Below are 12,808 nucleotides of genomic sequence, written 5' to 3'. Positions count from 1 at the left end.
CGTGTCTCCGACCCCGAGTCACCCACGTCCTAACCCCCCGGGGGGCACTACTCTCGGGTGGATCGTGGTCTGCAGCACCGCCCCCGGGGCCTGACACCCGGAGCTGCGGGCCTGGGTGGGGTGAAGCTCCCTGAGCCCCAGCCCGGCTGGTTAGAAGGGAGGATTCCCCGCCCTTGAAGACGACTTTTAAAAGGTGCGCTCGGCGTTTCTCTTGCACCTCTTTCCCCTCAGTCCTCCGCCGCCCCTCGCCCACTCTGGGGGCAGGAGTTGGCGCTCCCCACCCCGACTGCCCTCAAGGCCCCGAAGGTAGATAACACCGCGCACCTGGAGGCGCCCGGGCTCTCCGCCCCCGTCAGCATCGGTTGTCTTGGCCTCTCCCCTTCCCTGGGCTCTAGGGGGCTCCCTCGCTCTCATCTCCATCCCTGTGCCCCTCTCCGTTGCAGTTGGCTTGGATGCGGCTGGAAAGACCACAATCCTATACAAACTGAAGTTGGGGGAGATAGTCACCACCATTCCCACCATAGGTGAGTTCAGAGGCGAGGCCGGGAGGAGCGGGAGCGCGGCGGCGTCCCTTCCGAGGATCTGCTGCGTATTCTGCCCCAGGCCTTTATCTGCGGGGAACTGACCCTGACATCGAATCCTGCTACCTGAGAAGTGGGTCAGGGTATCTCTAACGGGATGGATGAGACCTAGCGCCGCCCGGCCTGTGGACTCTCTCGGGCCTCTTGGGGTTCTTTTCCCTAGGGCCTCAATCGTTGCCTTGTGGTTTTGTGTCCGTCCTGAATCCACTTAGTGTTAATGAGTTCCTTCCTTTCAGGACTTTTGCCTCATATGTTGTACAATTATCTGCAGGCTTCAATGTGGAAACAGTGGAATACAAGAACATCTGTTTCACAGTCTGGGACGTGGGAGGCCAGGACAAGATTCGGCCTCTGTGGCGGCACTACTTCCAGAACACTCAGGTTGGGGCTACCCCACCCCCAGGGGAAGAGGTGTTAGGGTTAGGAAGGCTGAGGTTTTGGCCCTGAGCCAGGAAAAAACCCTTACAGCCTCTCATCCTCATTTGTAGGCGAGCCTCTCCTCATCCTTCAGATTGCCCTTATACTTCTGAGACTTAGCCAGCCACCTTCCGCTTCTCCTTAGAAGCAGAGTTCTGAATCCAAGCTGCCTGATTTAGGTCTCATCACATGTCTTTCCCTGTTGCCTTGCATTTCTTTTTGCTAGACCGCTTGCCTGAGGGCAGAGGCTGCATCCGTGGTAGGATGGCTCCAGTTTGTGCTAGGATATCTGCAGATCGTTATGGAATGAGCAGGCTTACTAGATGAGCAGGCTTTAGACACAAATAAAGACAGCCGAAAAGCAAAAGGTCCAGAGGAGGCTGTGTGTGTCCCAGACTTGGGAGATAGCTCCTCCTCCCTGTCTTCCTTTGCACCCAGGGCCTCATCTTTGTGGTGGACAGTAATGATCGAGAGCGGGTCCAAGAATCTGCTGACGAACTCCAGAAGATGGTGAGCACCCAGAGCGCTGGGGAGGAGAAGTCTTTGTGCCAATGTGAGAGTCAGAAGGTGCCTCAGGGGCCGCGAACGTACCTCTCTCTTTGTGGGCACAGTCACTAGAAGTAACTCACCCTGTTTTGAATCGCGGTCAGGTAGAAAGTATAAGACTGACTTTTCCCTTGAATTTTCTCTCCTGTCTTCACAGCTGAGTCTGAGAAGTTAAGTGGGGAGGGGGGAGTTATACCAGGTGGAGGGAAACATCCTCTTACATTCTTGTTTTGCCATTTGGAAATGTCATCTTGACTAGGGCAGGTAGTCTAATTAGAAAAAGACCCTTGCAGGACTTAAGGCCAACATGGCCTTAAGCAGTTGGTAACTCTCTGTCTTGTGTTCAGTAGATGACACAGTATTCTGTTTTTCCCACAAATATGCTAGAAGGTAGAAGGTGGGAGGGGGCTCCCTGCACAGCTGCGTTCCACCCACCTCCTTCACCTCCCCCAGCTGCAGGAGGACGAACTGCGGGATGCGGTACTGCTGGTGTTTGCCAACAAGCAGGACATGCCCAACGCCATGCCTGTGAGCGAGCTGACCGACAAGCTGGGGCTACAGCACTTGCGAAGCCGCACGGTGAGGGCCCGCTTGGCCCCAGGAAACCCCAGGCCTGGCAGGAAACAAAGGCATCTCCTTTTTTTTCCCTGCTGCTGATCTCTTTCTTTCCCCCTCCCCACAGTGGTACGTCCAGGCCACCTGTGCCACCCAGGGCACAGGCTTGTACGATGGGCTGGACTGGCTGTCCCACGAGCTGTCAAAGCGCTAGCCAACCAGGGGCCGGCCCCTGCTGCCCAGAAGCTCCCGCGTGCATCATCCCGGGAGGACCAGACTCCCGGACTCCTCAGGCAGTGCCCTTCCCTCCCAGCTCCTCCTCCCCCGCAGACACAGGCCACTGCTCCTGCCTGCATGTTCTCTCTCTCTTGGGAGCCTGGAGCCTCGCTCTCTGGGCATGGAGGGATCTGATCTCCTGCCCGCTGGGACCTGTGGAAAGGGGTTTCCAGGGCCAAGGCCCCTTCTTCCAGAAAAGGAGCAGGGATCTGGGTTTAGTTTTTTTTCTTCCATTTCGGGTGTACCCTTTGGGCCAGGTGGGGAGGGGAGGTGAGGGCTCCGGGTGGTGCTATGATGTGGCACTGGATATTGAGTAATAAATTTGCTGTGGTTTGTACTCCGTGTTGTTTGTAGACTACAAGTGGGGGGCTGGGTTACTGGCTGCAAAGATAATATGGTCGTCGCGGGGGCAGGGCTCAAAGCTGCTAGGGCTTCCCTGGTGGCTCAGTGCTAAAGAATCCACCTGCCAATGCAGGAGACACAGGTTCAATCCCTGGATCGGGAAGATCCCCTGGAGGGAGGACATGGCAACCCACTCCAGTTTTCTTGCCTGTGAAATCCCATGGACAGAGGAGTCTGGCGGGCTGCAGGCCATGGGGTCTCAAGAGTTGAACACAACTGAGAGACTAAACGACAATAGCAAAGCGGCTAAGGCTGCCAAGCCAACCCCTTACCCCAAGCACACACACTCAACCTTACCCTCATATAGCTCAGCTTCTCCCTCCTTACTCTCAAGACTAGAAGTATTTAGGGCCTCCAGTGGAGGAAATTCCATTCCTTCACCAATTCCAAGGGGCCTTTGCTGTGGGTAACAGGCTCTACCTTCATGGGTTCGTAAACCACCTGACTCCCATTTCCCATCCACCTCCCAGCTACTTAGAGCAGTGGTTCTTAATGACTATGCACACTGAAACTTGAGGTAGGAAGAATATTAAGAATAAGGGCCCTGAGGCACACTTCTGAAAATGATTCTTCAGGACTGGTCTGAGACCCAAGAATCTGCATCTCTAAAACTAACCAGGTGATTCTGTCACTCAGTGTCTATTGGCCTTATTTTATAAAACCTTGGTAGGACTTCCCTGGTGGCTCAGATGGTAAAGAATCCACCTGCAATGCAGGAGGCCTGGGTTCTATCCCTGGGTCAGGATCGAGTGACTAAATGCAGGCAGGGTCTGAGGAGGGCTTCCCAGGTGGCGCTAGTGGTAAAGAACCCACCTGCCAGTGCAGGAGATGTAAAAGACATGGATTCCATCCCTGGGTTGGGAAGATCCCCTCAAGGAGGGCTTAGCAACCCACTCCAGTATTCTTGCCTGGAGAATCCCCATGGACAGAGGAGCCTGGTGGGCTATAGTCCATAGGGTCGCAAAGAGTCAGTTAGGACTAAAGTGACTTAGCATGCACACAGGGCATGGGGATTATAGTCCCTTACTGTGCACCACTGCGCTCTTTCTACCTGGGGAGACTCCACCTACAGGGAACAGGAAGATACGGGTATAGGATCAAGTGTGTAGAGGGTTCTCCAAGTGTGGTTCACTCTGCCTTTTTCCCTTTGCATTCCAGCAAAGCTCGACAAACCCACCATCACCACCACTTTCTTTTGACCTTTCTCCCTTATTTCATGTTGCTGGTTTCTCCAGGGGCTAGACTGGTTTTCTCCATGAGCTTTGGAGGCAGTGGGTTCTGGAGGCTCTTGGCCAGTGGAGACTGGTGAGGGAGGGGCTGGTATCTTTAGGGGCGACCTGGCTGGCTGCCAGCAGCAACACCCTTGGGGACTGAGGAGGGTGCCCTGGGCCATTCTCCGTACCCTGCCCCCAAGCCAGCCCTTTCTGATAAGCATGAGTAATCTGACCCTTGATGAGTATCTAGGGTTTCCTTACACTCACTGAAAAGTATCTCCTGAGACCATTCGCCCTCATCCACCCAAGAGCCGTAAAAGTTAATAGATCTTTCTTGGATATCTTGAATTCTAAAAACACTTGCGCCCCAAGGGAGCCAGGAATCCACTTCCTAGAAAGGAAAGAGGTTGATTTCTACCCTGTGATGAAAATGAGGCACACAAGTGAAGAGGGGAGAGACTTGCCTGAAATCACACGTGGTCGCTGGCCCAGGCTGAGTTCTGATTCTCAGACTGAGCTACCTTGATGCCTGGAGGGATGTGGGGAGGCGAGTGCCAGAGGCTCTGGACCCACTTCCTCTGGATTGATGTTGCTGGGCAGTGCCCTTTCCCCTCTATGGTGGGACAAGGCACAGCCCCCACAGTCACAATGCTCCCGGGTCACAGAGGCGCTGGGCCCTGGTCCAGCCTCTGCCTGGAAGTTTACTCTGGAAACATCTTCCGGTGGGTACTAAGGGCCTGATTCCAGGCCCTATGGCCTGTGGAACCTCACCACTGGGGGGAAGGCTGGGCCGGACTGAGTCATCACCTGTGGGGCTGGCCCCATGGACGAGGTGGAGTGGACGCCAAGACAACCCAGGGCCGAGGACCTAAGGGTTGGGCTCATCAGCTGGGCAGGATCCTACCTCACTTATGAACCATATAAGAATAAGGTGACAGCTACGGCAAAAGGCTTGGGCCGGAGACAGGTAACAGAGCAAACCTGCACTGGAACCCTTTTTCCTGGTAGCCACGCTGTATGAGTGTGTGTGTGTGTGTGTGTGTGTCTCTGTGTGTCTGTCTGTGTGTGCGCGTGTGGATATGTTTTCAACCTACTCACTTTTCTAGGCTCTGCCATTGAGAAGGCAAGCCAGGCTTTTGCTCACAGGCCTCCATTGCGTCATCTCCCTGTCTCTAAACCTGTCCCACATGGTGAAGCCTCAGCCCTGGCTTTGCTAACCTTGTCTTGCTCTGGCTGCTCCCCATCCTCTATCCCAGCACAGAAGGGTTGTGTTATCACCAAAAGGAGAGGAGGAGAGCCCAAGCTAGAAGGCAGGATTGCAGGCGTCCGGGGAGGTTGGACCAGTGGAGTTACTGCAAGTTCTACATCTTGGCTGTAATTTGAGAATGGGATACTCTAGAAGCCATTGGAGAGTTGGTCTTTATTTTACAGAGTGCTGTAGGCACCTCTGGGATGGTGCTAGAGAGAGAGGCAGTAACAAGTTCCTCTTGCTTGTAACAAAGCTGATCACAGCTGAAACAGACAATTGCATCTCGACTGTCTGTGCTCCCATCCTTATCCCCGGACCCCATGGCCTGCCTGTCAGAAGTCTTGCTTTTCTCCTGCCGTGTTGGAAAAGTGGTTCTGGTGGGTGGATGTGTTGGCTGATTGTGCTGTCCAGAGGAAATAGTGAGAAAAGAGAGAAGAAAGACTTAACCCAAAGCTTTTATTGGAAAATTAGGTATTTAAGGAAGTGATCAAGGAAGAGAGAAGGAGTTTTACCTTCCATTACCTGGAGGAGGTGGTTACCTACAGTGTCTCTTGGGATCTTGAGAAGCCCTTTGGCTCCAGTGGTGGAAGTACCCTGAGATCCTTTGATTACCGCTGAACATGAGAGTAGAAGAGAGGACAGTTAGGAGGCCTATGTAGAGGGAATGTAGTTGATCTCAGTGAAGGTCCTGGAGCGATGCCAGGGGTGATGGATAGAGGGCTCCTCAGTCTAGCCTTTTTGCAGGACTAATTTCCCTCTTCTCCCTCCCGATGCCTCCAGACCTGGGAGATCCTAGTGAGCAATGAGCATGAAACACAGGCTGTGGTACGACTAAGAAGCTTGCAGGGTCTCTACCTTCTGTGCGAGGCAGATGGTTCTCTGTGCTACGGGCGGCCAAGGACAAGCCATCATGGGTGCTTCCTCATCCGTTTCCACCGCAATGGCCAATGGACCCTCCAGTGCATCATCAGTGGTCGCTACCTGGAATCTGATGGCGAGGATGTTTTCTGTACCTCCCGGGTCCTCTCAGCTTACCACATGTGGACCCCCCGGCCAGCCCTGCATGTCCACGTGATCCTCTTCAGCCCCCTCAACCACTGCTATGCCCGGGCTGACCCTACCATGGGCCGAGTCTGGGTAGATGCACCAATTCCCTGTCTGGAGGAATGCGGCTTCCTGTTGCACTTCCAAGATGGATGCTACCACCTGGAGACCTCTGCACACACCTTCTTGTCCCACTTAGACCGGCTGGTCTCCCAACCCTCAACGCAGACAGCTTTTCACATGCAAGTGCGTCCTGGAGGGCTTGTGGCGCTGAGCGATGGGGAGGGAGGCATGCTGTATCCACAGGGCACACGCCTGCTCCTGAGCCTGGGCTCCAATCCCCATGGAGGCGAGGAGTGGTTCATCCTACAGCGCTGCCCAACATGGGTTAGCCTCACGTCCAAGGCTCGGAAGTTCCTCTCCGTCATCTACGGCAAGTGCTGGGTCTAACAGCCACAGGGGGAGGGAGGGCTGGTTGCTTAAAAGAGGAAAATTTGTTTGGGATCAGAGAGGATTTTTGAACCTGGTGATTAAGGAAGATCCTGAGGTCCCCAGAGGATCTCTGATGCCATGGAGATGGGCTATAAAGTAGGGTCACAGACTTGCAAGAAAAGTGGCCCGAGTCTTCTCCAGGCTACTATGGGCCAAGATGAGAAAGGCTGAGGAGGGAAAGCAGAGGGAATGCCAGTTATCCAGTGTGGAGGAGGGGCTGAGACTGAGACTGGGGCCAGACTCAGGCTTCTTTTGACATCTTCTTCCTCTGTAGACGTGGAGGTGTGTGCTGCCTCTGAGCACATAAGCCCAATGTCGTTGTTCCAGTTTGAATGTGACAACGAGACCCCCACCTTGCAGCTTCGTTCAGCCAATGGCTGCTACCTAGCCCAGGTGAGACCTTGACTTTCTGGACAAGAGAACCCTTAAGCCCTGAAATCTCCCTCTCTGGACTCGCTTTTTCCTTCTTCAGGACAAATGATCTGATGATGAGATGAAGTATGGAGGTCCTTGTCAATAAACTCTTATTTTCATCCAGTGGGCACACTTTCATCCAAACAGGCCTCTTTTAAAAAAAGAAAATTTAAAAACACTTTATTGAGGCATGACTTACACACAATAAAATGCTCACATTTTAAGTGTACGATTCAATAAGTTTTGACAAATATATACAATCATGCTGCAACCATGTCACAAGTTAGAAAATATTTCTGTCATCACAGAAATTCCCCTGTGGCCCTGCCCACTACCACCAGTATGCATTCTGTCACTATAGATTAGATGTGCTTGCTCTTGAGTTTCATATAAATGGAATCATACAGTATCGCAGTATATATGCTTCTTTCACTCAGGATAATGTTTTTGAAATTTGTCCATGATGTCACATGTGTCAGTAGTTTGTTCCTTTTTATTGATGGATTGTATTCCATAACACTAATCACAAACACAAACGTAATTCACTTATACCTTCACTTATTGATGAATACTTGACTTATTTCTAGTTTGGGCCATTGTAAACAAAGTTACTATGGACACTCATGTACAAGCCTTTTTGTGGGCCTGTGCTTTTCAGTTATCTTAGGCAAATAGGTAGGAGTGGAATTATTGGGTCATGTGATAAATGTGTATTTAACTTCTTAAGAAAATTTCAAGCAGTTTTCTAAAGTCATTGTACTGCTTTACGTTCTCACCAGTAATGTGTGAGAGTTCTAATTGCTCCATCTCACTAACACTAGGTCTTACCTGTCTTTTTAACTTCAGCCACTCTAAAATTAAATGTGTAATGCCTATTTTATTGTGGCTTTAATTTGGATTTCCCTTATAATTAATAAATTTGAGCATCTTTTCATGTGCCTATTGGTCCTTTGTCGATCTTCTCTGATGGGTGTCTGATCTTTTGCCTGTTTGTTATTGTGTTGCTTGTCTTTTTATTGAGTTGTCAGAGTTTTGGTGTGTTCTAAAATAAAGTCCTTTGTCAGATTTATGCATTGCAAACGTTTTCTCACAGTCTATGACTGACCTTTTCATTTGATTAATAGTGTGTTTCGAGCACCAATTTTTAATTTTGATGAAGTCCAATTTCTCCATTTTATAAGTGGTTAGTGCCTTTTTTTTTTTGGCCCCAGAAAATCACTGCTTACCTCAAAGTCACAAAGAATTTCTCCTGTGTTTTCTTCTAGATGTTTTATAGGTTGACTTTCACTTTTATGTCTATGATCCACTTTGAAATGATTTTGGAGTCTAGGCCAAAGTTCATTTCTCTCCATATGGACACAGCACAGACTGGAGAAGTGGGAGAGCTGAGCTCACAACATGTTTTCCAAAAAAGGATCTGAAGGCATAAGCATACCCTGAGAGAATTAAAAAAAAAGAGAGAGAGAGAGAGAGAGCTAGAGGGTGGAATATGGGAAGGAGAGTCTAAGAATAAAACTTACAAGAAAAAAGTTGAGAGTCTGAGTCCTTGCTTCCCTTCTCTGTTCCCAATATTCTCCTCAGAGACGCCATAGGGCAGTGATGGCTGATGGGCACCCAGTGGAGTGTGAAACCTTCTTTCGTATGCACTGGAATTGTGGCAGGATCCTCCTGCAGTCTCCCAATGGACGCTTCCTGGGCATCGCAGCCAATGGCCTGCTGATGGCCAGTGCCACTGTTCCAGGTAGGCAAAGCAGCCCCTGCCAGGTTAGTCCAAGTCAGAGTCGCTTTCAGAGGGAGCTTGGCAGAAGCTATGGTAGAAAGTTATGGTTTTGGTAGAAAGACCACCACGGTTGGGGGCAGAAGATTCAGGTCTGTATCACCTGCTGTATCACCAACTCAACGGACATGAATTTGAGCAAACTCTGGGAGATAGTGAAGGACAGGGGAACCTGGTGTGCTGCAGTCCATGGGGTCGCAGAGTCAGATCCACTTAGCAACTGAACAACAGCCTGCTGAGTCACTGACTTTTCATCATCACTTGGGTAACCCCCTTATCTGAGGTTCAGTTTCATTGTCTCTATCATCAGTGGAGGTGATAGCCAACCTGTCTGCCTCAGAGGTTTCCATGAAGATTCAATAATTCACTCATCTCAAAGGAAAGAAGAATATTAAAATGTCTTGGCCTCCATGCTGTAATGAGTGCTTTCATAAACATTTCACCAGCACCTAGCGTGAGCCCTGGCACATGATAACTGTTCACTAAATATTAGGATATTGATGATACCCTTTTGCCATCAGGGCCCGTCCCCCTGCTTCCATCTGGGAAAGCATCTAGAGACAGCCCATCCAAATAACTTCTTCCTGCTTCTTTCAGGCCCAAATGAGGAATTTGGGATTCGATTAGCCAACCGCCCCTTCCTCGCCTTGCGGGGTCGGTATGGGTATGTGGGTACCTCATCAGAACACGACCTCCTGCAGTGCAATATGGATCAGCCAGATTGCATTCACCTGCTGCCCTGCCGCCAGGGCATCTACCACTTCCAAGGTGAGTAGCTCTACTTCCTCACCCCTGGCTTCATGATCTAGCCCAGCCTTAGCCTCAACTAAGACTTCAGGGACTGCCACTCAGGGCCCACTTTTCATAGGAGAAAAAACAGAGTTTTTGTTTGCTCTTACACTGCAAGTCTCCTGGAGTGGGTGGACAGAACAGAAACCTGCCCTCCTATGTTCCCAGAGAGGGACCTGCCAAGACAGGCAGGGTAGGGCAGTCCGGGAGGGGTGGTGGGCCTCCTGGGAGCCCCCTCAGAGGCTGTACTGAGAGAGACCCCCCAACTCCAGAATGGCCCACCAATCTGAGCTCTTCCCTCCCCAGCACAGGGTGGATCCTTCTGGTCAATAACATCCTTCGGCACCTTTCGGCCTTGGGGAAAGTTCGCCCTCAACTTCTGTATCGAGCTTCAGGGCAGCAACTTGCTCACGGTGCTGGCACCCAATGGCTTCTACATGCGATCCGACCGAAGTGGTACCCTGTTGGCAGACAGCGAAGACATTACCAAAGAGTGTATTTGGGAATTTTAGGTAAGGACCCAGGGGTCTGGGAGCAGAAGCTGATGAGGAGCAGCAGAAGAAGGGAGGAGGGTGCGGAGGCATGTGAGAACAAGACCAATATGCACCCCAGGCTGGCATCTGTCCCATGGCTGGATCCACTCCCAACCTTTATTCCAAATCCGTGCCTTTTCTCATGGGGCTTCTAGACCTAGACTTGCTGGAGAGAGGAGGAGTCAGTCTAGGCTTCTCACTATCACATCACACTGACTCTTGTGCTTGCAAGTCAGACTGCAGGGACAGGATGAGGGGGTACTTGTATATCTGTCTCTCTTCATTAACAGGCAGAGTTTTTCCCCCTTTGTAGGGAAGACTGGTAACTTTGAAGGGTATCCTTTCCATCCTAGGTACGTTCTACCCCTACACCTCAGATCCTTGGGGGTACTAATGGCACCCAGATTTATCTGCAGCCTGATCCTTCTCCTGAAGTCTAACCTCATCTCTTTCCAACTTTCTGACTGACAGTTGACTTGACTTCATCCTGCCATCTCCTCCAAATGAGCCTCCTCACCCTCCCCTTCAAAGGTGATCCTTCCTGCCTTCCCCATGGCCATGGAGGACACCACCATCCTCTCAAACACTCAGGCTCAAGACTCAGCGCCATCTCTGCTTCCTCCCTTGTGTTCCCTTCACCAAACCCTGAAAACTCCAGTATTTCCTTGGCAGAGCCTCTTGAGTGCTTCAGTTCAGTCGCTCAGTCGTGTCCGAATCTTTGCAACCCCATGGACCACAGCACGCCAGGCTTCCCTGTCCATCACCAACTCCCGGAGTTTACCGAAACTCATGTCCATCGAGTCAGTGATGCCATCCAGCCATCTCATCCTCTGTCATTCCCTTCTCCTCCTGCCCCCAATCCCTCCCAGCATCAGGGTCTCTTCCAATGAGTCAGCTCTTCGCATGAGGCTGCCAAAGTATTGGAGTTTCAGCTTCAGCATGAATCCTTCCAATGAACACCCAGGACTGATCTCCTTTAGGATGGACTGGTTGGATCTCCTTGCAGTCCAAGGGCCTCTCAAGAGTCTTCTCCAACATCATAGTTCAAAAGCATCAATTCTTTGGTGCTCAGCTTTCTTCACAGTCCAACTCTCACATCTGTACATGACCACAGGAAAAGCCATAGCCTTGACTAGACGGACCTTTGTTGGCAAAGTAATGTCTCTGCTTTTTAATATGCTATCTAGGTTGGTCCTAGCTTGCTCCTTAGTAATTACCATAATTACTGGCACAATTGTGTGGCAGGCTTTCCACCAAGAGCCTGCAGTGCAACAAGGGCTCCCCAGCCACCAGGCCCATCCCTACCTGATCTCCTCTCCACTGTAAGTCTACTTTTCTAAGCTGATGCCTCCATTCCATCTTTCCCTGTTCATAACTCTTCAGGGTACCTCATTCCTCTTAGCCCTGCCCCTTCACAATCATCCTCTCTTTCCTGGCTTAGGAAGTCAGGAGGATGTTGTAGAAAGAGATTCAGTTTTGATATTATATAGACCTGGAACCAAAACTAGCAAGGCATGGTCCTTACTAGCTTTGTAACCCCAAGGAAATTGCTCCAACATTTCTAGGCCTTGGTTTCCTTATCTGTAAAATGGAAATAATGTCTGTTTCATAAGGTGATATGAGGGGTCAGTGACTGTATGCCTCTAGATAGAGATCCCCATATTCATTCACTCTTTTCCTTCATCTTCTGTTGATTTTCTACATAAACCCTTTAATTGTGGCAAACGGGAAAACAAAAGGAAATCCCACTAAGTCGTTTCCTTATCTATTCCATGAAGGATTTGGATTGCACTAGATTTCTCTTTCCAGGCCTGACATTCTAGTAGACATTTCATCAAAGTGGTTAAGAGATCATTTCTGGACTCAGAGCTGGGTTCTAATTTGATGCTTATTAGCAAAACTGGTTGTTTGACCTTGGGCCAATGAACCTCTCAAAGTCTGTTTCTTGTAGGTGAAATGGAATATAGTGTGACTCTCGTGGGATTATTATGTTACATGAGCTGATGACAGTGAAATGCTTAGTAAACAGCTTGGCACCTTGCACACCCTCATGCCATCAGATGTCTTCCTCAAGTCAGTTTGAATTCTTAGGAAGTCTAACCTGTTGGTTGTAGTCTCCCTGTGAATTCTGATGGTATTTTGCACCATTCATTGGATTTTTCTAAATCACTTCTACTGCTCTTTCCTATAAACTAACCTCTTCTCTGTCCCCGTGGCACTTCCTCAAGAAAGGAACAAATGACTTTATCTTCTCTCTTCCCACTGGGTCTCACCAGGTTTTTTCCTAAATGCTAGAAATTAGCAAGTGACCAACTGAAGGTTTCTATTTCCTCTTTCCTCCCCAGGTCAATAGGATGCCACCTATGGAAATCTAAATCTTCCAGGAGAAACTACTACACTAAACCAAACAAGAACCCCAGAGTCAAGATCCATGAGAAGAATATCTGTAACACAACTTTTCCTACCCAGTTTAGCAAAACACCTGTTTCAAGCAACAATACATCACAAACGGCCACCCC

General features: G+C 50.1%; 2 protein-coding genes across 2 annotated transcripts in view; both read left to right on the top strand.

The window, feature by feature from the left end:
* ARF5 (ADP-ribosylation factor 5) overlaps window positions 1–2,712 on the top strand; it is a 6,478-nt gene extending 3,766 nt beyond the window's left edge. The window contains exons 2-6 of the mRNA XM_010831723.1: window positions 444–524; window positions 853–962; window positions 1,437–1,508; window positions 1,998–2,123; window positions 2,227–2,712. Of these exons, the coding sequence (XP_010830025.1) occupies window positions 444–524; window positions 853–962; window positions 1,437–1,508; window positions 1,998–2,123; window positions 2,227–2,313 (476 nt within the window). The 3' untranslated portion in view covers window positions 2,314–2,712. The remainder of the gene's footprint in view (window positions 1–443; window positions 525–852; window positions 963–1,436; window positions 1,509–1,997; window positions 2,124–2,226) is intronic.
* A 1,982-nt stretch (window positions 2,713–4,694) lies between these two features.
* FSCN3 (fascin actin-bundling protein 3, testicular) lies at window positions 4,695–12,808 on the top strand. Its single transcript, XM_010831721.1, has 7 exons — window positions 4,695–4,958; window positions 6,021–6,717; window positions 7,051–7,169; window positions 8,772–8,931; window positions 9,565–9,735; window positions 10,063–10,268; window positions 12,635–12,808. The coding sequence occupies exons 1-6, from the start codon at window positions 4,815–4,817 to the stop codon at window positions 10,266–10,268; spliced, it is 1,497 nt and encodes a 498-aa protein (XP_010830023.1). The 5' UTR covers window positions 4,695–4,814; the 3' UTR covers window positions 12,635–12,808.

This window comes from Bison bison, unplaced genomic scaffold (genome assembly GCF_000754665.1).
Source record: "Bison bison bison isolate TAMUID 2011002044 unplaced genomic scaffold, Bison_UMD1.0 scf7180017864530, whole genome shotgun sequence".
Lineage (NCBI taxonomy): Eukaryota > Metazoa > Chordata > Mammalia > Artiodactyla > Bovidae > Bison > Bison bison.
Note: the sequence above shows the minus strand (reverse complement) of the source record. Positions and strands in the feature narration are given on the sequence as shown.

Bases quoted from the DNA above. Each gene is read 5' to 3' on its own strand.
- FSCN3 (XM_010831721.1), top strand. From the start codon at position 4,815: ATGGACGAGGTGGAGTGGACGCCAAGACAACCCAGGGCCGAGGACCTA. The intron at 7,170-8,771 runs GTGAGACCTTGA...TATTCTCCTCAG, and splicing joins ATGGCTGCTACCTAGCCCAG to AGACGCCATAGGGCAGTGAT. The intron at 9,736-10,062 runs GTGAGTAGCTCT...TTCCCTCCCCAG, and splicing joins GGGCATCTACCACTTCCAAG to CACAGGGTGGATCCTTCTGG.